This window comes from Lactuca sativa, chromosome 2, assembly GCF_002870075.4.
Source record: "Lactuca sativa cultivar Salinas chromosome 2, Lsat_Salinas_v11, whole genome shotgun sequence".
Taxonomy (NCBI): Eukaryota; Viridiplantae; Streptophyta; class Magnoliopsida; order Asterales; family Asteraceae; genus Lactuca; species Lactuca sativa.
The window spans coordinates 229,008,571-229,032,435 of NC_056624.2; the positions used below are offsets into that span (position 1 = coordinate 229,008,571).

A 23,865-nucleotide genomic window follows, 5' to 3' on the forward strand; every position below is an offset into this window, starting at 1 on the left:
CAAATGAGTCAAAACGATCAAAAATCAATAACGAATGTACGAATTGAAAATATGATTGATTTTGAATTCGAGAAAACCCGGATTGTTCATCATCGGATCTTCAAAAATAAGGTAGTGATCTCAACATGCATTTTTCGAAACCCATTTGAGAATTTGAGAAATCTTCTTGATAATTCTTTTTCCATTTGCAATAATACTTGAATCGATCATGGAAGATTTAGGTCCTTGGTTGGAATTAAAAAATTACCCAATTGCACATTGTACCGCCCTTGATGCATGTCGTACAATTCATGGAACTTCTCATTTCTCCAAGATTTATCTTCATCTTCATAACGAATTTGAGAATCTTCTAACAATTTTGGGTTTGGAATTTGAAATCATTTCAACATTTGATGAGTGTTGCTCTGGAACCCAAATTTGCTTCCTTGATTTCGGCTTCAAGACAATTTATGAAGAATTTTGTTTAGAAACCCAAATGTTCTTGTTTTTTATCTTCTTCTTTTTTTCTTCGTCTTTCGTGATTGTTTTTCGTGCAAGATTTTCATGGTTGCATTTTGTCACACATCAAGGGGGAGTTTCGTCACATTTATTCCTCGAGCGCTTCTCATACCCTTGTGGGTTTTATAATCATTTGTAGATTATAGAAAGGGGGAGAATGTTTAAATGGGTATTCAAATATTATTAGATATAAAATTTCAAAGCGATGTTACTTCGAGGGGGAGTTGGTCTTGATCACGAGCTCGCTTGGAAATTGACGCCGAGACATCCAATCCTAACTTTGAGGGGGAGAATGTTAGGGTGCAAAGTTCTCCTTGGATGTGACTTACTCTCTTGTGATGTGTAATTGGTTGAGTCTTTACTATTAATATGAAGTGATGGACTCCCATTTATGTAAGAACCATTATGGAACCCATTTGGAGCGTTTAGTCTAGTGAGAGAATTATTGAAAACTTACTAGATCTAATGAGAGCTTAAACGAGATTATTTACATTGTGTGATCTTCAATATTGCTTTAGATTCACTTGATCTTTACATCTCCATATTAGTCATCATAACTGATTCGCTATACCTAGTTTTTGAGGTTCCTCCCCATCCTACTTCGGAAGTTCCAACTTTCGTCGAGTCCCTCAAACCATTATCAAAAGATCAACCTTCTTCCACTTTGTCTATTGTTGCTATCTTTCAAGTTTCAACAAAAAAGTTTTGGAGCTGGATGTAGGTGTTTTCACGTGACAAATGTTGAGTCTACGACTGTGACAACGAAACGCCTTTTTTCTTGGTTCGGGTGCTCCAGGTAGTTCAAGTGTTACTCTTTTGGAAATTCTTGATACTGCTACTTTATTTGGGGATGATTCTCAATTCAAAACGTCTTTTGACACATCTTAGAAAAGTTCAGAGCAACCTCGTATGCTTTTTATACCATGCTTTTACTTTACTTTACTCAACTCTCTTTCTTTGTTTTACATTTTCCCTTACAAAAAGATTATTTCTTTTGTCTTTATTTCAGTTATTCCTACTTCTGGAAAGGGGGTTCCCTTGCCTACATTTGTTACCTTTTCCACCTCATTGCCTCAATTTTAATGACCCTTTGCCATGACCTCCAGTCCTAAAGGTTCTGAGTGTCTGGATGCTTGTGACAAGGAAAGCCTCTATAGAGCCTGTTCTTGTTTGATGGAAGGGATCCACCCGCTGAATGAAGTTTCTTGCCATACTCGTAAGCGGGTTAGTATTCTTGCTGGGAAGCAACTAAAGTTCGAAGAAGCTTTCCAGGCGTTGAAGGGGATGTGTGCCATCGATGAGCAGCAAGAGGGAGATGCAACGAATCTTTGTGAAGAAGTGCTTGATTTATCGGAAAGAAAAATGTGAATGGTTGAGATTTGAGTGAAAGCCTTCACATACAGGAAAAACTAAAGAGGTTGATGTGTGTGTGTGTGTGCATTTATATATATATATATATATATATATATATATATATATATATATATATATATATCATTGAGACCACTATATTTTGTGAGACATGGGAGCGCAATCCTAGCCACTCAATTTGGAGATAAAAAAAATATTTTTAAAATACAAAATAATTGAAAATTTTCAAAAAAAAATTAAATATTATTTTTGTCTTTATATTTTCCAAAAAATATAAATAAATAAATAAATTACTATTTTTTTTTTAAATATCTATGAAATATTCTAATATAATATTCTAGTATAAAAATTACAATAAAACTGTTAGAATATTCACATATTCTATTAGAATATTAGACTATAAATATTCAAATAATTTTAATAGAATATTAAAATATTTGACAAAGTCTAACAACTTTAGTAGAATATTAGAATATTTTCATATATCTAACGATTCTAGTAGAATACTAGAATATTAAAACATTCTAAAAATTTCATTTTAATATTTACATTGTAATATTATATTAGAATATTTTATGTATATTTAAAAAAATGATAATTCTTTTTATTTATTTTTTATTTATTTTTGTTGGGTATATAAAATGTAGAAAATAATAATTAAAAACAAGAATTTTTGGATTTTTTCTTTTTCCATTTATTTTGTATTTTAATTTTTTGATCTCCAAAATGGATGATTGCAATCACGTCCTCATGTCTTATAAAATAAACATTAAAAAAAAAACTAAGAACTCTCATAATCAATAAAAGATCTTGTGAACACGTTTAAAATTATATACCAATTCACCTTATTTAATAAACATTAAAAAACCTAAGAACTCTCATAATCAATTAATGATCATGTGAACATGTTTAAAATTACATCATGATGGAGTGTTGATGGAATATATACAATAATAATTTTACCTTTTTATGTTTAAAAATATTATAACAGATGTACATATATCTCCTTGAAGCGAATTTCATTAAACTACCAACAATTTGTAGGGAACTAAGCTAATATTGTTTTTTTTTTCTTTTATTTTGTACAATATCAAAAAGTTAAAAATAAACAATAATGAAATATTTTTGTAGCAACTCTTTTGGAATATTTATTGTGCTAAAAAATTTGTGTAGAAATTTTTTCTCCTACAAATGTATATTTTTAGTTGCACATTCAATATTTTAAAAATTGGATGTAAGATCCGTGTTTCTTACGCGTTTATTAAAAAAAATATTGAATATAAAGTTATAAGCATCAAGTATTTTTTTAAATAATATATTTACATAAATATTGCGGATATAATGAATAAAGCAAGTTTTTAAGTATATATACTAATAAATAAAATCTTGTGAAAACTATTTTCTTTGTTTATAACTGTGTCCATAACATTTTTGTTTTGAAGAAATTAATGTATAAGTGAAAATTGTAATATGTGTAAATATTAAATTATGAAAGAATTGATTATTGCCTAATTTGTGGTTGTACAATGGTTTTTTTAATGGTTATTGAAATTTAATTTAATGATTCTACATAAAATAAATAAACTTGCATAAAATATAGAATTTACTTTTAAGTTTAAAAAAAATTAAAACACAATAAAATGGAAAGTGGAAAAAGAAAAAATTAAAAAATCCTACAAAATGACATGGGTCAAACTAAAGGAGAACATGCTATTAGGCAAAAAAAAAACATTTTCATTTATTAGGATAGATAAACAGATTTCATTTTGAAATTTTTTTATATAATTGTCTTAAACATTCAAAATTAAAATAATTATAGTTGTTTTTACGAACAATTGATCAAAAATATTAAAATTAGGCAGGCCTCATATTTTTTTGCAAGTAGTATAACAAATACCATGTAAACACTATTTAAAATAATAATACTAAGTTTTTTTCATTTAGACAAAACGATACAACTAGAAATTCCAATAAAGGTTGAAAAAGAGAAATGGTTTGGTTATTCGCCTAATCGGACAGGGACACCAAAACTAAAGATTTGACAAAACAAAGAACCATTAAGGAAAACCGACATTTTGGGAAGAACTTTCTTTGCTTTCAATCTTTTGGATCAAATCTTCTATATAAAAATATGTTTGAGTCAATTTCTCACTCTCTAATTTAACAGAGGCAGACTCAATTAGGAGTTTGTGCAAGATATCTTCCATCTCCATTTGGTCATTCTTTCTCTTCAATGCTTGTAGCTTGTTGTTCTCTCGTACCAATATACTCTCAAGAAACTTCTCATGAGTGATCATCTTCTTGCTTCTTTGATGCTCAGGTAAACTCAGGAATCTAGATATCATTATTGCAGCCTCTTGCCTTGATGGCCATACCATTGAGTCGTTTGTTCCTAGATCATTTGGACCATCACAGATCATCATGCATGATTCCGCCCGACACTCCATGCAAATTGTTTGCAGCTTCTTGATCAAAGCTTCCTTTCGTTTCTTGAGGGTAGCTTGTCTCTTGCTTTCATTAAGAATTCTAGCAAGTTTTACCCTAGCTCTTGCCATGTTTCGATTATTGTAGATTCTCCAAGGAGTTCTTTCGTTTACAAATATAACAGTTTTCAAACTATATATATATATATATATATATATATATATATATATATATATATACACACACACACACACACCAATCCACCTTATTTAATAAACATTAAAACTCTCATAATCAATAAAGATCTTGTGAACAAATTTAAAATTACATCATGATGGACAGTTGATGGAATATATATATATATATGATAAAAGTTTTACCTTTTTTATGTTTAAAAATATTAAAAACAGATATACATATATCTCCTTGAAAGGAATTTCATTAAATCACCAACAATTTGTAAGGAACTAACTTAATATTGTTTTTTTCTTTTATTTTGTACAATATCGAAAAGTTAAAAATAAATAATAATGAAATACTTTTGTAGTAACTCTTTTCGAATATTTGTCGTGCTAAAAAATTTGTGTAGAAACTTTTTCTCCTACAAATGTATATTTTTGGATGCTCATTCAATATTATAAACACTATGTGTAAGATTTATATATTATATGTGTTTATTAAAAAAATATTGAATATAAAGTTATAAGCATCAAAAAAAATTTTAAAGTAATATTTTTACATAAATATTGTGGGTATAATGAACAGAGCAAGTTTTTTAGTATATATACTAATAAATAAAAGCTTATGAAAACTATTTTCTATGTTTATAATTGAATTCCATAACATTTTTGTTTTTGAAGAAATTATTGTATAAGTGAAAATTGTAATATGTGTAAATATTAAATTATGAAAGAATTGATTATTGCCTAATTTGTGGTTAAACAACGGTTTTTTTAATGGTTATTGAAATTTAATTTAATGATTTTACATAAAATAAATAAACTTACATAAAACATAGAATTTACTTTTAAGTTTAAGAAAATTGAAAACACAAGAAAATGGGAAATGGAAAAAGAAAAAATTAGAAAATCCTACAAAAATGACATGGGTCAAACTAAAGGAAAACATGCTGTTAGGCAAAAAAAAACATTTTTATTTATTAGGATAGATAAGAAGATTTTATTTTAAAATTTTTTATATAATTATCGTATACATTCAAAATTAAAATAATTATAGTTGTTTTTACGAACAATTGATCAAAAATATTAAAATTAGGGAGACCTTATATTTTTTTGCAAGTAGTATAACAAATACCATGTAAACACTATTTAAAATAATAATACTAAGTTTTTTTTTTTTTTTTCATTTAGACAAAACGATACAACTAGAAATTCCAATAAAGGCTGAAAAAGAGAAATGGTTTGGTTATTCGCCTATTCGGACAGGGACACTAAACTAAAGATTTGACAAAACAAATAACCATCAAGGAAAACCGACATTTTGGGAAGAACTTTTTTTGCTTTCAATCTTTTGGATCAAATCTTCCATATAAAAATATGTTTGAGTCAATTTCTCACTCTCTAATTTAACAGAGGTGGACTCAATTAGGAGTTTGTGCAAGATATCTTTCATCTCCATTTGGTCATTCTTTCTCTTCAATGCTTGTAGCTTGTTGTTCTCTCGTACCAATATACTCTCAAGAAACTTCTCATGAGTGATCATCTTCTTGCTTCTTTGATGCTCAGGTAAACTCATGAATCTAGATATCATTGTTGCAGCCTCTTGCCTTGATGGCCATACCATTGAGTCGTTTGTTCCTGGATCATTTGGACCATCACAGATCATCATGCATGATTCCGCCCTGCACTCCATGCAAATTGTTTGTAGCTCCTTGATCAAAGCTTCCTTTCGTTTCTTGAGGGTAGATTGTCTCTTGCTTTCATTAAGAATTCTAGCAGGTTATACCCTAGCTCTTACCATGTTTCGATTATTGTAGATTCTCCAAGGAGTTCTTTCGTTTACAAATATAACAGTTTTCAAACTATATGTGTGTGTGTATCTATATATATATATATATATATATATATATATATATATATATATATATATATATATATATATATATATATATATATATACATACCAATCCACCTTATTTAATAAACATTAAAAAAAATTAAGAACTCTTATAATCAATAAAGATCTTGTGAACAAATTTAAAATTACATCATGATGGACTGTTGATGGAATATATATATATATATATATATATATATATATATATATATATATATATATATATATATATATATATATATATATATATGATAAAAGTTTTACCTTTTTTATGTTTAAAAATATTATAAACAGATATACATATATCTCGTTGAATGGAATTTCATTAAACCACCAACGATTTGTAAGGAACTAACTTAATATTGTTTTTTTCTTTTATTTTGTACAATATCGAAAAGTTAAAAACAAATAATAATGAAATACTTTTGTAGCAACTCTTTTGGAATATTTGTCGTACTAAAAAATTTGTGTAGAAACTTTTTCTCCTACAAATGTATATTTTTGGATACTCATTCAATATTATAAACACTATGTGTAAGATCCATGTATTATACGTGTTTATTAAAAAAATATTGAATATAAAGTTATAAGCACCAAATATTTTTTTTAAAGTAATATTTTTACATAAATATTGCGGGTATAATGAACAAAGCAAGTTTTTCAGTATATATACTAATAAATAAAAGCTTATGACAACTATTTTCTATGTTTATAATTGTATTCCATAACATTTTTGCTTTGAATAAATTATTGTATAAGTGAAAATTGTAATATGTGTAAATATTAAATTATGAAAAAATTGATTATTGTCTAATTTGTGGTTGTACAACGTTTTTTTTAATGGTTATTGAAATTTAATTTAATGATTCTACATAAAATAAATAAACTTGCATAAAATATAGAATTTACTTTTAAGTTTAAGAAAATTGAAAACACAAGAAAATGGGAAGTGGAAAAAGAAAAAATTAAAAAATCCTACAAAATGACATGGGTCAAACTAAAGAAGAACATGATGTTGGGCAAAAGAAAAAAAACGTTTTCATTTATTAGGATAGATAAGAAGATTTTATTTTGAAATTTTTTATATAATTATCTTAAACATTCAAAATTAAAATGATTATAGTTGTTTTTACGAACAATTGATCAAAAATATTAAAATTAGGCAGACCTTATTTTTTTTTCAAGTAGTATAACAAATACCATGTAAGCACTATTTAAAATAACAATACTAAGTTTTTTTTTTTTTTTTTTTTTTTTTTTTTTTTTTTTTTTTTTTTTTTCATTTAGACCAAGGTTCTAAACGGCGTGAGGCGTGGCGTGGCGGCAAGGTCAAGCCTCAAGCTTAATAAGACATGGCGAGCCATGGCGTTTTTCAAGGCGTGATGTAAGGCGGCGATTTTGTATTAATTTAAAATTATATTACCACATATATATAAATTTATATTAAATATAAATACTTTTTATAAGTGTTAGACCAATAAATAGTAACAAAAATTTAACGAAAACCACAATACCTGTATCTCCGATTAGAAAAGACATAACAAAGAGCAAAAAACCATGTCTCAAACGAAAAAACACGCGCCATAACACGCCATAACGCGCCATGGCGCACCATATCACGCCTTGCCACGCGTCACGCCTAACAGCAACGTTATAAGGCTTTTCGTAACGGCGGAGCCACGCCCCACGCCATGGCGAGCCTTAGCGCGCGCCATGGCACGCCTTTTAGAACACTGATTTAGACAAAACGATACAACTAGAAATTCCAATAAAGGCTGAAAAAGAGACATGGTTTTGTTATTCGCCTATTCGGACAGGGACACTAAACTAAAGATTTGACAAAACAAAGAACCATCAAGGAAAACCGACATTTTGGGAAGAACTTTTTTTGCTTTCAATCTTTTGGATCAAATCTTCTATATAAAAATATGTTTGAGTCAATTTCTCACTCTCTAATTTAACAGAGGTGGACTCAATTAGGAGTTTGTGCAAGATATCTTCCATCTCCATTTGTTCATTCTTTCTCTTCAATGCTTGTAGCTTGTTGTTCTCTCGTACCAATATACTCTCAAGAAACTTCTCATGAGTGATCATCTTCTTGCTTCTTTGATGCTCAGGTAAACTCAGGAATCTAGATATCATTGCTGCAGCCTCTTGCCTTGATGGCCATACCATTGAGTCGTTTGTTCCTGGATCATTTGGACCATCACAAATCATCATGCATGATTCCGCCCTGCACTCCATGCAAATTGTTTGCAGCTTCTTGATCAAAGCTTCCTTTCGTTTCTTGAGGGTAGCTTGTCTCTTGCTTTCATTAAGAATTCTAGCAAGTTTTACCTTAGCTCTTGCCATGTTTCGGTTATTGTAGATTCCCCAATGAGATCTTGGGTTTACAAATATAAGGACTTACAAACAGTTTTGAAACATTTATTTGAGATCATATGTTTTGTTTAGATAAAAACAAGAGAGCATTAATTAGCATCTTGGTTTCATAGTCATTCATGAGTTGTCACTTGTCATAATTTGACCATAAATGTTAAATAATATTTTAGCGACTTTAAAACAATATCGTTTTCAAGAAAAATAGAAAATAGAAAAGAAAGAAAAAAACAAGTATGAGAAACAGTAAAAAGAAACACAAAAGTGAATTGCATAAACTCGTACACTTTCTTACTAAAGAAATGATCTCAAAACTCCAATTTTTGATTTTAATACAAGAACCTATCTATGGTTTTTATACTAAACAACCTTATTAGTATAAGATTAGGAAACCACACATACTTTCCCTATACTAGATTCCTTATTACTCAAGGATACTAGAACTTGGTCAACACACCAAGAAATCTTGGACAACACTCCAAGTAATAGACATCTAGAACAGAACACGCCTAACAACCCATATCTGTTACTATGAAATTCGCCAATAATCACCCCTAGAATTTCTGAGTCGAGGGTAATTAATGCATGCCAAGCAACACTCTCATCTCTTCGAACCTTATTCGAGTTAAGGCCTTCGTAAGTGGATCTGCTCGTTGCTTATCTCCCAAAACATGTTCAACAATCACTTGCTCGTTTTCCACATGCTCTCAAATAAAGTGGAATCGAGTGTGAATGTGTTTGCTTCTTCCATGAAAGATAAGATTCTTTGACATTGCAATTGTTGATTTGTTGTCTGTGCGAATCAACACCTTTTGTTTCATCATTCCTATCAGCTCAGCCAATAACCCCCTTAATCAAACTGCCTGACATACATCTGCAGTAGATGCCATGAACTCAACTTCACACCAGGATAGAGCTAATGTATCTTGCTTCTGGGAGCAGCAAGTGACAGGTGAGTCACCAAGGAAGAAGACATGCCCTGCTGTACTTCTTCCATTATCAACATCAACATTATCACTGCTATCACTATATCCTATCAAGCTCATATTATTACTTCGTTTATATACTATCCCAAAAGACAGAGTACCACGCAAGTAACGAAGAAGTTTCTTAATAGCATGTGTGTGAGATTCTCTTGGACTTTTCATATAATGACTAACTAATCCAACTGAATATGCTAAATCTGGAAAAGTGTGTAGGAGATATCATAAGTAACCTACTGTTTTTCGATAATAGGTAGCTTCAACTTCTGGTTCATCTTCAGCTTTTGACAACTTTAGTCCTGGCTCCATCAGACATTGAGTTGCATTACACTTTTGCATGCCTGTCTCTTTTAGAATCTTCATAGCATAACTCTCTTGATTCACCTTTACACAACCATTTTCTTGAAATACTTCAATTACCAAGTAGCAAGTTAGTTTGCCAAGGTCCGACATTTCAAACTTCAATGCCATTAGTCTCTTGAATTGGTTTATGAACTCTAAACTTGTTCCTGTCACGCACAAATCATCTACATAAACCACAACTATTATGTATTCTCCATTTAAAACCTTTCTATAAACCGCATTCTCCATCTAAGCTTCAACCGTATAATGCTTTGCCAATTTGTAGATTTTTGTTTCTTTACCTTGCTTCACGAAACCTTCTGGTTGGCACACGTACACTTCTTCCTTTAAATCTCCATATAAAAATGTTGTTTGTACATCTAAGTGATGAATCTTCCATTCGTTCCCGTCTGCGAGAGCAATCAATAATCTTATTGTCTCGAGTCGAGTTACTGGCGCAAATACTTCATCAAAATCAATGCCTTGCTCTTGTACATAGCCTTTAGCTACTAGACGCGCTTTGTACCTTGAAATTGATTCATTCATATTTCTTTTAATTTTATACAACCATCTTAACCCGATAGGTTTAGAATCTTTAGGTGGAGGAACTAATTTCCAAGTATTGTTCTTCTCGATGGAATCAATTTCGGCCTTCATTGCATTGAGCCAATTCTTGTTCACTCTGGATTCCTTAAAATTCTTTGGTTCTTCATCGAATGACAACATTAAATGATCAACATCTAGCCCGTAGTTATTTAATCTTCTAACATTAAAGTTCGAGTGGATCGCCGAAGCGGGACAAAACTTGCATCGTTATTTTGATCATCAATAGGCCGTGATGGGCTGCTGTCATCGTTATTTTGATCATCAGTAAACTGTCCGGTTTCTGTTAAAGTTGGGCTCGAACCACCATTATCTTGGGTTGCTTGACCATTAGTCCACAAGACGGTAAATGTACCCATCCATTGCCATCTTGATTTTTGGGTTCATTATTCCATTTCCATGTCTTATTTTCATCACAAAGTGCAAGGGCACTAATAATAATTTTATTTTCCTAAGAATTATATAACCGAAATCCTCCCGAATTGAGTTCTTTTCCAAAATATACTAATGGTCGTGACCTATCATCAAGTTTCTTCAAATGTTTTGCGACTACTCTTTCATATGCAACACAACCAAATACTTTCAAGTTTTCAAGATTTGGTTTTTCACCATAAAATTTATCGAATGGTGTAGCACCTATCAATGCTCGAGTAAGTGTACGATTTATAATGAACGTTGCATGTCGTACCGCTTCGCCCCAAAAGTGCTTTGGAATATATTTTGCTTTCATTAGGCACTGTGTCATCTCGAGTAGAGTCGGGCTTCCTTTACATGATCATCTCCTAGGTTACGAGTTTTAATCACTTCCCATAATCTCTTTTCCGGTTTTTAGATTGCTAATTTGAAGGATTAAATCCTCCAGAATCGATTGAAACAACAATCCTTTCATGATGTTGTTTTTCTTCACGTCATTCGGTCTGGGATCGATCACATCCCATCCTCTAAATTGTGTAGATCGATCACTTTGGAATGTGAATGACGTGTGTTCCTTAGTCGATGGTTGCGATGATTCTCCTCCCGTCATTGCTACATGGTTTCAGCTAAAAAAAACTAATTTTGTTTTACTCCAAACACTAGATTTTTTTTTCTCAAACCGAATTGATTTTTCTTTTTTTACTAATGAAGATCACAAAAAAAAAAAGAAACAAAACACGTCTGTTGGCAAACAAATTTTGGGCCAAGTAGAAACCCAAAGTCAACAGAACAAGGACCTAAAATCAAACAAACATTTTTTAGGTTTTCGATCTCAAACAACAAGAGGCTAGTGACTTTTGAGTAGGTTCCACACATTTTTGATCTTCACACAAACGGGAAAGATGACTAGCGCCAAAATGGAGAAACGTCAAAACAAAAAAACGGGAAGGATGACCAGTGATTTCTGAAATACTTAGGTTGTCGTAATCGCCAAACCACTCATGATCTTAGGACAAGATTTCTGAACAGATTGACTTCTATCGCCTTCACCTACAGTCGATGGTTGTCTCTGGGTGCAAGGCAGGTCACGATCTCAGGCCAGGTAATGATTTCAGAACAGTGATCAATTGGAGTCACCAGGTTTACTTGCTGCACATGTTCTCCACACGAGAGTTTTGTTTAGTTTTTTTTTTCTTTTCTTTTTTGCCCGATCTTCTCTGATACCAATTAAAGAAGAAACATAGAAGTGAATTGCATAAACTCACAAACTTTATCATTGAAGAAGGATCCTACTAAAAACACACCACTCTTATTATGATATACCATTCAAGACATCTATTTTTTTCATTATTATCCGATAATGATCACATTTATAGACTAACTTTTATACATATACTTTATAATAACTTAATAATTATTAACTTTATTGTTTAATAATTATATTTTTATTACAAACTTTATTAATTTATTAATTTTATACTTATCTTTTTTAATAAGATAAAAAAGATAACAATAATATTGTTTTTATAAAAAAATCCATCAAATATTTTAAGCTTGTTTTCACTATTTTTTTAACCTGATTTTTAGTCATAAACCCACAAACTTAATATATATTTTTTTATTTTTTTTCATTTTCATAAATTTAATAAATTTTATTTTTTGTTAGACGTAAACCATAAACATCTTTTTTTAGACATAAAGTCACTATGTTTTTTTTTTCCTATTTCAATAAACATAATATCATTTTTCTAAAATTTTAAGTATTACATAATAAATATCTGAAATAAGTCGGCAGCCTCTGGGGAGGTGGAGATGACATATATATATTTTCTGTAAGTTTTGAATTTGATACTTTTAGTTTTTTTTTTTTTTTTTGAAAAAACTTGTCAAATATTAAAGGTCTTTTCGAAAATTAAGATTGTTTTGGAAAAAATAAAAAGCTAAGAGATTTTCGGAAAAAATAAAAAAACACAATATTTTTTTAAACAGAAAATTAAAATATATAAGATCTTGTATAATAATAATAATAATAATAATAATAATAATAATAATAATAATAATAATACAACTTTTAAACAAAAATGATATCTAGAATATAATGAATTTGATTTTCTTTTGCCATTTGACTAAAAGTAAAAGAGCAAACAGCGAACAAAAAAAAAAAAAGAGTTAATAAATAAAATTATAAAATGTATATACATGACAACCTATTCGTATAGGTATAGACTTTTATGTATTGGAAATAAATAAAATTAGAATGGTGTGTCCACGAAAAATAGAGTGGTGTGTCAAAAGAAAAAACCCATCTAAAAAAAATATCTTAAAACTTTAATTTCTGATTTTAATACAAAAACCTATCTATGGCTTTTATACTAAACAACCTTATTAGTATAACTAGGAAACCACATATACTTTCCTTATACTAGATTCTTTATTGCTCAAAGATACTAGAACTTGGTCAACACACCAAGAAATCTTGGACAACACTCACAGTAATAGACATCTGGTACATAACACCCCTAACAAATTCGCCAACAAACAAATCTTTATCTCTGTAAGTAGGGTTCATTGTTGTTTTTGTTCACTATTTATTTTTGTTAAAGAGGGTACAGAGCTATTTGAAAAGTTGGTTATTTTTCATGTTAACTTTATTGGTTGAATTGGTTAAGAGAGAAAAGAAAAAGAAAAAAAACAAAATATTGTGTTAAACCATTTTCTTTTGTAATGATAGAAAACATATAAACGAGAAAAAGCTACAAATTGTTAAAATTTAAATTTACCTTTTTAGTATGAGATCGTTCTCATCGACATTGAAATTAAAAGCTAATTAATTCAATGTAATTAAAACCAAGAACAAATTTGATTTTAGATGAATACATGGTTGAACTTTATGGTACTTCCATTATGAAAACATATCTATACTAAAATGCAAATAGAACAACAAACTTAATATATTCCTATGTTACTTTTAAATCCATCAATAAAGAAAAATTTCAGCATTTAAAATAAAGAAAAATTTCAGCATTTATAACTTATCATCCTATCTTGACTTAATTCTGATGTGAAGTGATTTAAAAAGAATACAGAAGGTTTTATTTATTTATTTATTTATTTTTAACCTTTTCGAAGCTTCAGCATTTAAAATAAAAACCAAAAGATGTGAAATTGTTTCCGTAGAAATAAGTTATTTAGTTATTTGTAACTTTTAACTTATTATAACAGTTTAATAATAATTTGAATAAATATAATATTTCATTGGTTTATAAAGGATACATGTATGATATTCTAAATTTATATTTATAAAGAGGGGATAATGACTTATAAAGGTAACATATTTTTTGATTTGTACATATTTAGTCACTGAAGTTTTTTTTTTGTCCATATTTTCCCATTGAATTTGTTGAACCGTTTAAAAAACATCATTATGACTTGCAATCGTAGGTTTGTCGGTCTCCGGCGTATCTCACAGCTCCGGCAAAGTTCCGGTCATCTTCTCCGGCGAGGTCTCTGTCATCTTCTTCGACCAACGTTTTTTCAGATCTGGAACACACATCAGACTCATATTTTGATTTTCAGATTAAGAAAACACACACACACATCAAATATGGGTTTTTGAAATCCATTAGAACATCACATCCGACACAAATCATGTTATCTTCATCAAAAATCATGATGAACTCAGAAATTGTGATGAACACAAAAATCGGGTCCATAAAACAAACACAAACAATTTGTGAGTGTGAGTTTTTGAGTTTGAGTTTTTGGGTTTGTGTTCATTTTCTTCATCTTTTTCTGAGTTTGTTCTCTAAACACATGTATATGCATAAACACACCTCATATGAGAACATGAACAAGAAATCAGTCATACTCACATACAGATGGGTTCTTGAAATCGAACACCCATATGAAATGGGTTCTTGAAAATCGAGTTCTAGAAAATCAGAATACATTGAGTTTGTTCTTCCGATTTTTGCAAATCGAACACCCATTTCTGCAAATCGAAGACCCATATGAAATGGGTACTTGAAAATCTTCATTAGATCTGGAAAATCCGACTTCTTCATCGGTGTGTGTTCATGTGTGTGTTTATGTTCTTCATCAGATCTGAAAATAAACCTCAAGATAAAGAACTCAAATAATTTATGGGTTCATGCCATGAGTGGCACTCGACCCCTGGAGCACCACCCATCTCCTATGACTGTTGTTGTTCATCACAGATCTGGAGGAGTTGCTTCGAGTTTCCGGCGAACCATAGCAGATATGGAGGTTCTTGGTTACAAAATCGAGTTTATGTGTGGATGTGTGTTTGGATTCAAGTTCTAGGAAAATATTGTTCTTGTTGAAATTTTTGTCGGAGAAGATGACCGGAATCTTCGGAGTTGCAAAGGCCGCCGGAAATCGGATTAACCCACACCAACCGGTCATAAGGGTAAGATATAGTCAGAAAAAGTTCAATGAGCAAATATAGAAAAAAAAAGTTAATGACTAAATATATATAAATGAAAAAATATGTTACCCTTTTAAGTCATTATCTATATAAAGAGATATAATATTCAATCGATAAAAACAAAATTTTAAAATCATTAAAGAATATTTAATAATATTAAAACTAAGAATTTAAATAAATTTAGTCTTTTCAAAGTTTACAAAAATAAATATAATATTTTAAACTTACGTAAAAAAAAGAACCAATATGAATAACACATCATCAAAGTTGGTGATATGCATTTCATTTTAGTTGTTCTAAGTTTTATTTTAGAAATTTTTCTTTACATTAAATTATGTAGTTATATTGTTAATATAATAGTTGCTTCATAATAATGAGGTTGATAAAAAAAAATACGACTTATATGTTTGATTGTATTTGTTTAATAATAACATTTATGAAGTTATTATAATAACAATATATGACAAATTTGTAAAAATCAATAAATAGAAAGAATAGTTATATAAATCTAAATAAGTTCAAAAAAGACAATATACTTCAAATGTTATTTATTATATTCTAGAGTGGTAGTTTTATAATTATACATATACACTTAAGGGAAAATGACACGTTAGCCTTATTATGTATTTAGACTTTGCCCATTCGGTAAGTTATTTTCGAGCTTTTTAAGGGAACAAAGTGTTTATTGTGTAACGACCCAATTTTCAAAAGAAAATTTTCGTTTTAAATAATCGCCACATTTCAAATAAACCACAAAATCTTAAGTACATTTTTTTTCAAATTCATAACATCAAAAATTATATTTCAAATACCAGAGTGTCCCATAAAAACGTCTGAGAGAGCGCATGTCGTGCCATCAATTTGCCCTTAGGCTCAGAATTACCTGAAACAAACCAACAGACTGTAAACTAATGCTTAGTGAGTTCCCCAGAGCATACCCCACACAATCCACACAATCACATAATCCATATTAGTTGTAAAAGCTACATAAACCATATATGTCATGCATACAACATATAGGGATACCGTGGGCTCCCCCCAAGGTCTTACTCCAGGATGTCATGGGCTCCCCACATGGTCTTACACCTAAGTGCCATGGGCTCTCCCCATGGTCTTTAATAGGAGAGCCATGGGCTCCCCACATTATCTTACATCCAGGTGCCACGGGCTCCCCCATGGTCTTCTATACAAGTGTAGCACATATACAACTAGCATACCTCCTAGCATATAAACAACAATCATGCCACATAACACTACATCAACTAGTGTACCACATATCATAAAATGGGTTGGCCTTGGTGCCTTCGACCTATTGGTATGGTGAGGAGACTCGCCTTCTCAAAATGCTGAACTTATAAGATAAGATCAGATAAGTCCCAACGTGCAACTCCAACTCAACTGCCTACAATCACCAACTTCATCCTCGAAGTCTGCTAACGCAAACAAATCCAAGTAGTGATCTCGCATCTCCTCTTCCGGCTCCCATGTCCATTCGGAGCCTCTTCGGTGCTGCTATTGCACCTTCACCAACTTCACCTCCTTGTTCTGAAGGACGTTCATCTTCCTATCCAAAATCACAACGGGCCTCTAAATGTAGTTCAGGCTCTCATCGACCTGAATGTCTTCCAAGGAAATAATTGTGGCCTCGTCCGTGACACACTTCCGAAGCTGAGACACATGGAAGGTGTTGTGTATCTGGCTGAGCTAGTCTGGTAGATCCAAACGGTAAGCCACCTTGCCCACCTAGGCCAAAATCCTGAACGGGCCAATATATCGGGGCCCTAACTTGCCCCTCTTCCAGAACCTAATGACTCCCTTCCATGACGACACTTTCAGTAAAACAAAGTCCCCCACCTGGAACTCGAGGTCCGATCGACGTCGGTCAGCATAGCTTTTATGACGGCTCTGTGCGACTCGTAGCCGATCGAGCACCTACTGAATCAGCTCGGTAGTCTTGAGCACTACCTCGGTGCTCCCCAAGACTCGGTGTCCAACCTCACCCCAGCAAACAAGGGTCCTACACCTCCAACCATATAACATCTTAAACGGAGGTCGATCGATACTAGAATGATAACTATTGTTATATGAAAACTCTGCTAGTCAGAGGTATGTATCCCAACTCCCTCCAAAATCCAACACACATGCCTGAAACATGTCCTCGAGTGTCTGGATCGTTTTTTCACTCTGGCCATCTGTCTGGGGGTGGTACGTCGTGCTGAAATGTAACTGAGTGCCTAGTTCCTCGTGGAACTTCTTCCAGAATCTAGATTTAAATCGAACATCCCTATCAGAGACTACTGACACTAGCACCCCGTGCGTAACCACCACCTCTCGCACATAAATATCCGCTAATTTCTCAGCGCAGATGTTCTCGGAAATCGGAATAAAGTGGGCACTATTCGTCAATCTATCCACAATCACCCATATGGCATCTACACCCTTCGCTGTCCATGGTAACTTCGTGATGAAGTCCATGGAGATCTCTTCCCACTTCCACATAGGAATGGGTAGTGGTTGAACCTTGCTATGCGGCCGCTAATGTTTGGCCTTTACCTTCCTGCAGGTCAAGCACCACTCTACAAACCAAGCGATCTCCCGCTCATGCAGGGCCACCAGTAACTCAGTCTCAGGTCTCTATACATCTTTTTAGCCTTCGGGTGAATAGAGAACTTGGATTTGTGTGCCTCCTCCAGAATCTTCTGTCTCACACCCCGGTTACTGGTACCCACACTGTGTCAGAAGACCTCGACTTTCCCAAACAAACAAGGGAAATTGCCCCGAATCCGCTATATCTTCCAGTTCTTTTTCTTCAAACCCTCCACTTGAGAATTGTTGATCATATCTAGTAGTGTAGAGACCACCATCATCCTCAAACAAACGTTCCTGATCGGAGAAGCCGCCGCCTTGCGGCTCAAGGCATCGGCCACCACGTTGGACTTCCCTGGATGATACAATATCTCTCAATCATAATCTTTCGGTACATCCAACCACCTCCTTTGTTGCATGTTTAGGTTCTGTTGATCCATCAAATACTTCAAACTTTTTTGGTTAATGAAAATGGTGCACCAAACTCCATACAAGTAGTGCCTCCAAATCTTGAGGGCAAACACCACCGCCCCCAATTCTAGGTCGTGAGTAGGTTAGTTCGCCTCGTGAGGCTTCAACTGCCTCAAAGCATATGCGATCACATGCCCTATCTACATCAATACAACGCCTAACCCTGAGATTGATGCATCACAGTACACTACCAAATCATCCAGCCCCTCAGGTAGTACTAGAATTGGAGCCTCACATAACATTTGTCTCAAGGTCTCGAAAGCCAAGTGTTGATCCAGGCCCCATCGGAATGTCACATTCTTCTTGGTTAAGCGGGTCAAAGGTATCACAATTTTGGAGAAATCATGGATGAATCTCCGATAGTACCCCACTAGACCCTGGAAGCTACGAATCTCAGATGTGTTCTTCCGTACATCCCACCGCATCACTGCCTCAACCGTGGCTGGATCCACCAAAATACCCTCCTGATTGATGATGCGCCACAAAAATTGTACCTCTTGCAACCATAAATCACACTTTAAGAACTTGGCATAAAGCCTTTCCGTTCTCAGTGTCTCAAATAACTCCCTCAGATACTGCTCATGCTGCTCCTTGGTCTTAGAATAGACCAGTATAACATCAATAAAAACGATCACCGACCGATCTAGCATCGGTCTACACACCCTGTTCATGAGATCCATGAACGCTGATAGTGCCCGTATTGGTGAGCCCGAATGGCATCACCACAAACTCATAGTGCCCGTACCGAGTCCTGAAGGCTGTCTTCGGTATATCCTCATCCCTAATCCTCATTTGATGGTACCCCGGCCGAAGATCAATCTTGGAAAACCAAGATGAACCCTGCAGCTGATCGAACAAATTGTCTATCCACGGGAATGGATAACGGTTTTTCACCGTTAACTTGTTCAGCTCTTGGTAGTCAATACACATCCTGTGTGACCCATCCTTCTTTTTCACAAACAGGATCGGTGCTCCCTACTAGGAGCTACTCAGACGAATGAACCCTCGGTCCAGTAGCTCTAGAAGCTGCATAGATTGCTCCTGCATCTCGGGCGGAGCTAGCCGATATGGTGCCTTGGCTATCGAGGCGGCACCCGACACCAAATCAATGTGAAACTCCACCTGCCTCTCCGGTGGCACTCCAGGTAACTCCTCAGGAAAGACATCCTGGAACTCCTGTACAACCGGCAGACTGCCCAAATCCATCATGGTCTCAACCCTCGTATCTGAGATATAAACCAAAAATCCCGAACAACCCCAATGAAGCCATCTCCTAGCCCTCATAGCTGAACAGAGGGTTATCCCCCGCGATGCCCTTCCTCCATGAATAACCAGTTCTCCCCCATTTAGGGTTTGAACCCTCACCATCTGGTGCTCGTAATCTATCAAGGCCACATTAGCCCCCAACCAGTCCATCCCGACGATCACCTTCAGCCCTCGCAACGGTATCGGGACTAGATCAATATGAAACCTCTCCCCAAGCACATTCTGGACATAGTCATGGTACACCCTCGCAACAGTCACAGTGCGTTCGTCCGCAATCTCAACCTCAAGCGGCGAATCCCAAATCCCCAGCGCATCCCGAAACTTCTTGTTAAGTGCAAGAGATACAAACGATCGGGTAACACCCGAATATAACAGAACATGAGCCGACATACCATTGACCAAAAGGTCCTTATACATGAGCACATATATACACATAAGCAATACAATTTAATACTAAACAGGAAAGATAAAACACGTACCAGCCATGATGTCTAGCGTTGCCCGGGCCTCCTCGGTAGTCAATTATAATGCGCGGCTCTTCACCGCTGGAGCATCCGCCTTAGCAGGGCGGCCATCAGTGATCCTCATTGTGGCGGGTGCAGGCGCCGAAACTGCTCCTCCCCCTCCCTGTAAACTCAGACAATCGGCCCGTTAATGGCCAGTCTGGTTGTAGTGAAAACAAATCAAGCCCTTCTATAGGCAATCCCTGATCACGTGGCCCAATTGGCCACATGTGTAGCATCCCTAGCCTGCCACTTGACAAGCCCCACTGTGCGGTTTACCACACATGGCACACCGGCCATGGCCCTGTTGGTCCCTACTGGAAGAATCCGAGGTCTTAGGCTTTTTAGCCTGACCTACTATTGTTTGCGTCAGCTCATGCTTCCGCTTGGTGCAGAAGTCCAACTCCATCTCCTGCTCACAGGCCTTCTCCACCATCTCATTCTGGGTTGTGCACCCTGTAAAGCTCACAAACTCTCAGATATTGTCCCTCAGCATGGAATGCTACCTCGTCCTCCTCATATCCTCTTCCGTAGCATACTGTGGGATCAATAGTGCTTGTTCCCAAAACTTGGCGGTGATCTCCGCCATAGTCTCGGTGGTCTGCTGGAGCTCATGAAACTCCATCACTAGATGTTGCAACTCAATAGGTGGTGCAAAACTCCAAATCGAAACGCCTGACGAACTCTATCCATGTCATCTCATCCACACCGGCTGTTCCGTAGAGCTTCCAGATCTAACATTTGTTCAGGTATAGGTCCTATGCTTTTAGTAGTACGGGCCCAATACTACCTTCCACACCTACCTGTACCTTCCCCAAAGCTTTACCAGATAACTCCAATTCACCCAAGAACAAAACACACATCAAAGCTATTACATAGCTCAAATCCTAGGCTATCCTAAGATTTTGTCCATTCATATTAACTCAGATATCAATCATAACGGGTTGCCTTATTCATGCAAATTATACACAGAATAGGATAAGACCACAACCAGACAAAGAATAGGAAATAATACCAAATCAATCATTCTAAGGCTATAAGACCCTAACTGTATACAATTTTGAAAGCATACACGTAGCAACATTCATATGATTATCATAACTCAAATATTAGTATAACATGGCTAACATATTGGGGAACTACTAACTTGGCTCGGCCGATCACGCATGTTGCACTCTCCTCTTTTCCATTTTAAGAAGTTTTTAACTTTTAGTTTTGAATTTTTTTTACTATTTCCTTAGTTTGTGTCCTGACACACCCCGAGAGTGTGTCCGAATCCCTCAAACCAAGGCTCTGATACCAACTTGTAATGACCCAATTTTCAAAAGAAAATTTACAATTTTAAATAATCACCATATTTCCAATAAACCACAAAATCTCAAGAACAAGTGTTTTCAAATTCATATCATCAAAAATTTTATTTGAAATATCAGAGTGTCCCATAAAAACGTCTGAGAGAATGCATGTCGCGTCATCAAGCCATGCCCTTGCCCTTAGGCTCAGAAGTATCTGAAACAAACCAAAAAACTGTAAGCTAATGCTTAGTGAGTTCCCCAGTGCATACCCCACACAATCCACATAATCACATAATCTATATTAGCTATAAAAGCTACATAAACCATATATGTCATCCATACAACATATATGGATGTTGTGGGCTCCCCCCAGGGTCTTACACCAGGATGCCATGGGTTCCCCACATGGTCTTACATCCAGGTGCCATGGGCTCCCCCATGGTCTTCCATATAAGTGTACCACATATATACAGATAGCATACCTCCTAGCATACAAAAAATAATCATGCCACATAACACTACATCAACTAGTGTACCACATATCATAGAATGGGCTGGCCTTGGTGCCTTCGACCTATTGGTATGGTGAGGAGACTCACCTTCTCAAAATGTTGAACTGATAAGATACGATCGGCTAAATCCCAATGCGCAGCTCCAACTCAACTGCCTACAATCATCATGTGACTAGTTTTGTCAAAATTCCGAAATACCAAAAATACCCTCAAGGTCAAACTTGGTGAACCCTAGACAAAGTCCAAGTCAATAGTCAAGGTCAACAACCCATGTTGACGCCAACTCATCAAGTGCATCTAGCAACTCGTCGAGTTCCTTCAAAGACATAAAGTTGGAAACTTTATGAACCCCATGCAGGCAATCGACAAGAATGATAGGAAATGAAGAGTAAACTCAAGATCTAGTCATACTCCAAGATAAAAATTGAATCTTGAGTGCTTACAATAGTCCACAAGATGGTCAAGCTCAGGAGTGAGAACTTTGTTTGCTGGATCTTCTCCTTCTTCTCACTATCTTCTTCTTCTTAAGCTCCAAAAGTCACTCTAGCTCACAATATGAGAGAAAATGGAGATTAGGGTTTAGCACTGACGTTCTTAGGGTTTGGAGGCTGATGGAAGGGCAGCCTCAAGGGTTTACGGAGATTATATAGGGTGCAAACCCTAAAATTTAGGTTTTCCTTTACAGCGCCTACTCGTCGAGTTGGGCCTTCCAACTCGTCGAGTAGGTCCTAAATCCCGCATCCAAGAATCGATCTCTAGTCGCCGAGTTAGGCTCCCCAACTCATCGATTCTCAGTATAAAACCCTTAAAAACTTAGAAAATCAAATGATACATGGAACAAGCGTTACATATTGTCAGGTCCAAATGGTCACTTTCTCCAAAGTGAAGGGGTAATCCGATAGCAGTGCTTATGTGGCATGCCATATAACATTTCAGTCAACAAAAGTGTCCATAAAATTGTCTAGGTCGCGTCCATATGGATTGGATGGATTCACCCTTGAGCTCCATTTTCGATTCTTGATTCTGAATCCTCAAAAATTCCACTTCCTTTTCATTTTCATAAAATTTTAACGATCCTCATCATTTGCAGACCTTACAAAATCCACTTCATTTCTTACATTTTGGGCACGAACTATGGATTCATCGATTTTACACTTGAGAATATTTGCACAACCATCTTTGTCATCGTCTTATTTCTACATCTAGAAAAAAATATGAGTTCAAGGGGAGTTGACATGTTCTTCAAATCTTACACCTAGAAATTGATTGTGGAGGAGAGGTTATCATACACACAACACTTCACATCATTTTTTAGGGGGATTCAGACCTAAAAATCGATTTCAAAATTCCTGCATCAATGTAATCAGAAAGTGGAAAGATCTCTCGATTTTCTTGTGCTTACATGCAATTGATTTCAAATTAAGGAGAGGGTTTTATCGATTTGATTCAGACGAGGTCTCTCTCTCTCTCTCTCTCTCTCTCTCTCGATTTGTTGAGGCTTCAACTTTGGGTGTTAAAGAAACAAAAGGAGGAGAGAAATGGGTCTCTCTAAAAACACACACTTCAAATTTGGAAGAAGACGACGATGATGTTGATGAAAATTTGGAGTATGGAAGTCGAAACTTGGAAGCTTGATTCGATTGATCTATCCATGGTGACACCTTGTTTGGTGAATAATGTGGAAGTAAGGTCGAT

The 23,865-nt window shown here is 34.5% G+C and overlaps 3 protein-coding genes across 3 annotated transcripts; all 3 read right to left on the reverse strand.

The window, feature by feature from the left end:
• Window positions 1-3,926: 3,926 nt before the first annotated feature.
• LOC111903292 (agamous-like MADS-box protein AGL80) lies at window positions 3,927-4,424 on the reverse strand. The gene has a single exon (XM_023899069.2). It carries the CDS (start codon window positions 4,422-4,424, stop codon window positions 3,927-3,929), a length of 498 nt encoding a protein of 165 aa, XP_023754837.2.
• Window positions 4,425-5,775: 1,351 nt separating this feature from the next.
• Window positions 5,776-6,096, reverse strand: LOC111903291 (agamous-like MADS-box protein AGL92). The gene has a single exon (XM_023899068.1). The coding sequence runs from the start codon at window positions 6,094-6,096 to the stop codon at window positions 5,776-5,778; it is 321 nt and encodes a 106-aa protein (XP_023754836.1).
• A 2,127-nt stretch (window positions 6,097-8,223) lies between these two features.
• On the reverse strand, window positions 8,224-8,721 carry LOC111903290 (agamous-like MADS-box protein AGL80). Its single transcript, XM_023899067.2, has one exon. The coding sequence runs from the start codon at window positions 8,719-8,721 to the stop codon at window positions 8,224-8,226; it is 498 nt and encodes a 165-aa protein (XP_023754835.2).
• Between the last annotated feature and the right edge of the window lie 15,144 nt (window positions 8,722-23,865).

Bases quoted from the DNA above. Each gene is read 5' to 3' on its own strand.
- LOC111903292 (XM_023899069.2), bottom strand. From the start codon at position 4,424: ATGGCAAGAGCTAGGGTAAAACTTGCTAGAATTCTTAATGAAAGCAAG.
- LOC111903291 (XM_023899068.1), bottom strand. From the start codon at position 6,096: ATGGTATGGCCATCAAGGCAAGAGGCTGCAACAATGATATCTAGATTC.
- LOC111903290 (XM_023899067.2), bottom strand. From the start codon at position 8,721: ATGGCAAGAGCTAAGGTAAAACTTGCTAGAATTCTTAATGAAAGCAAG.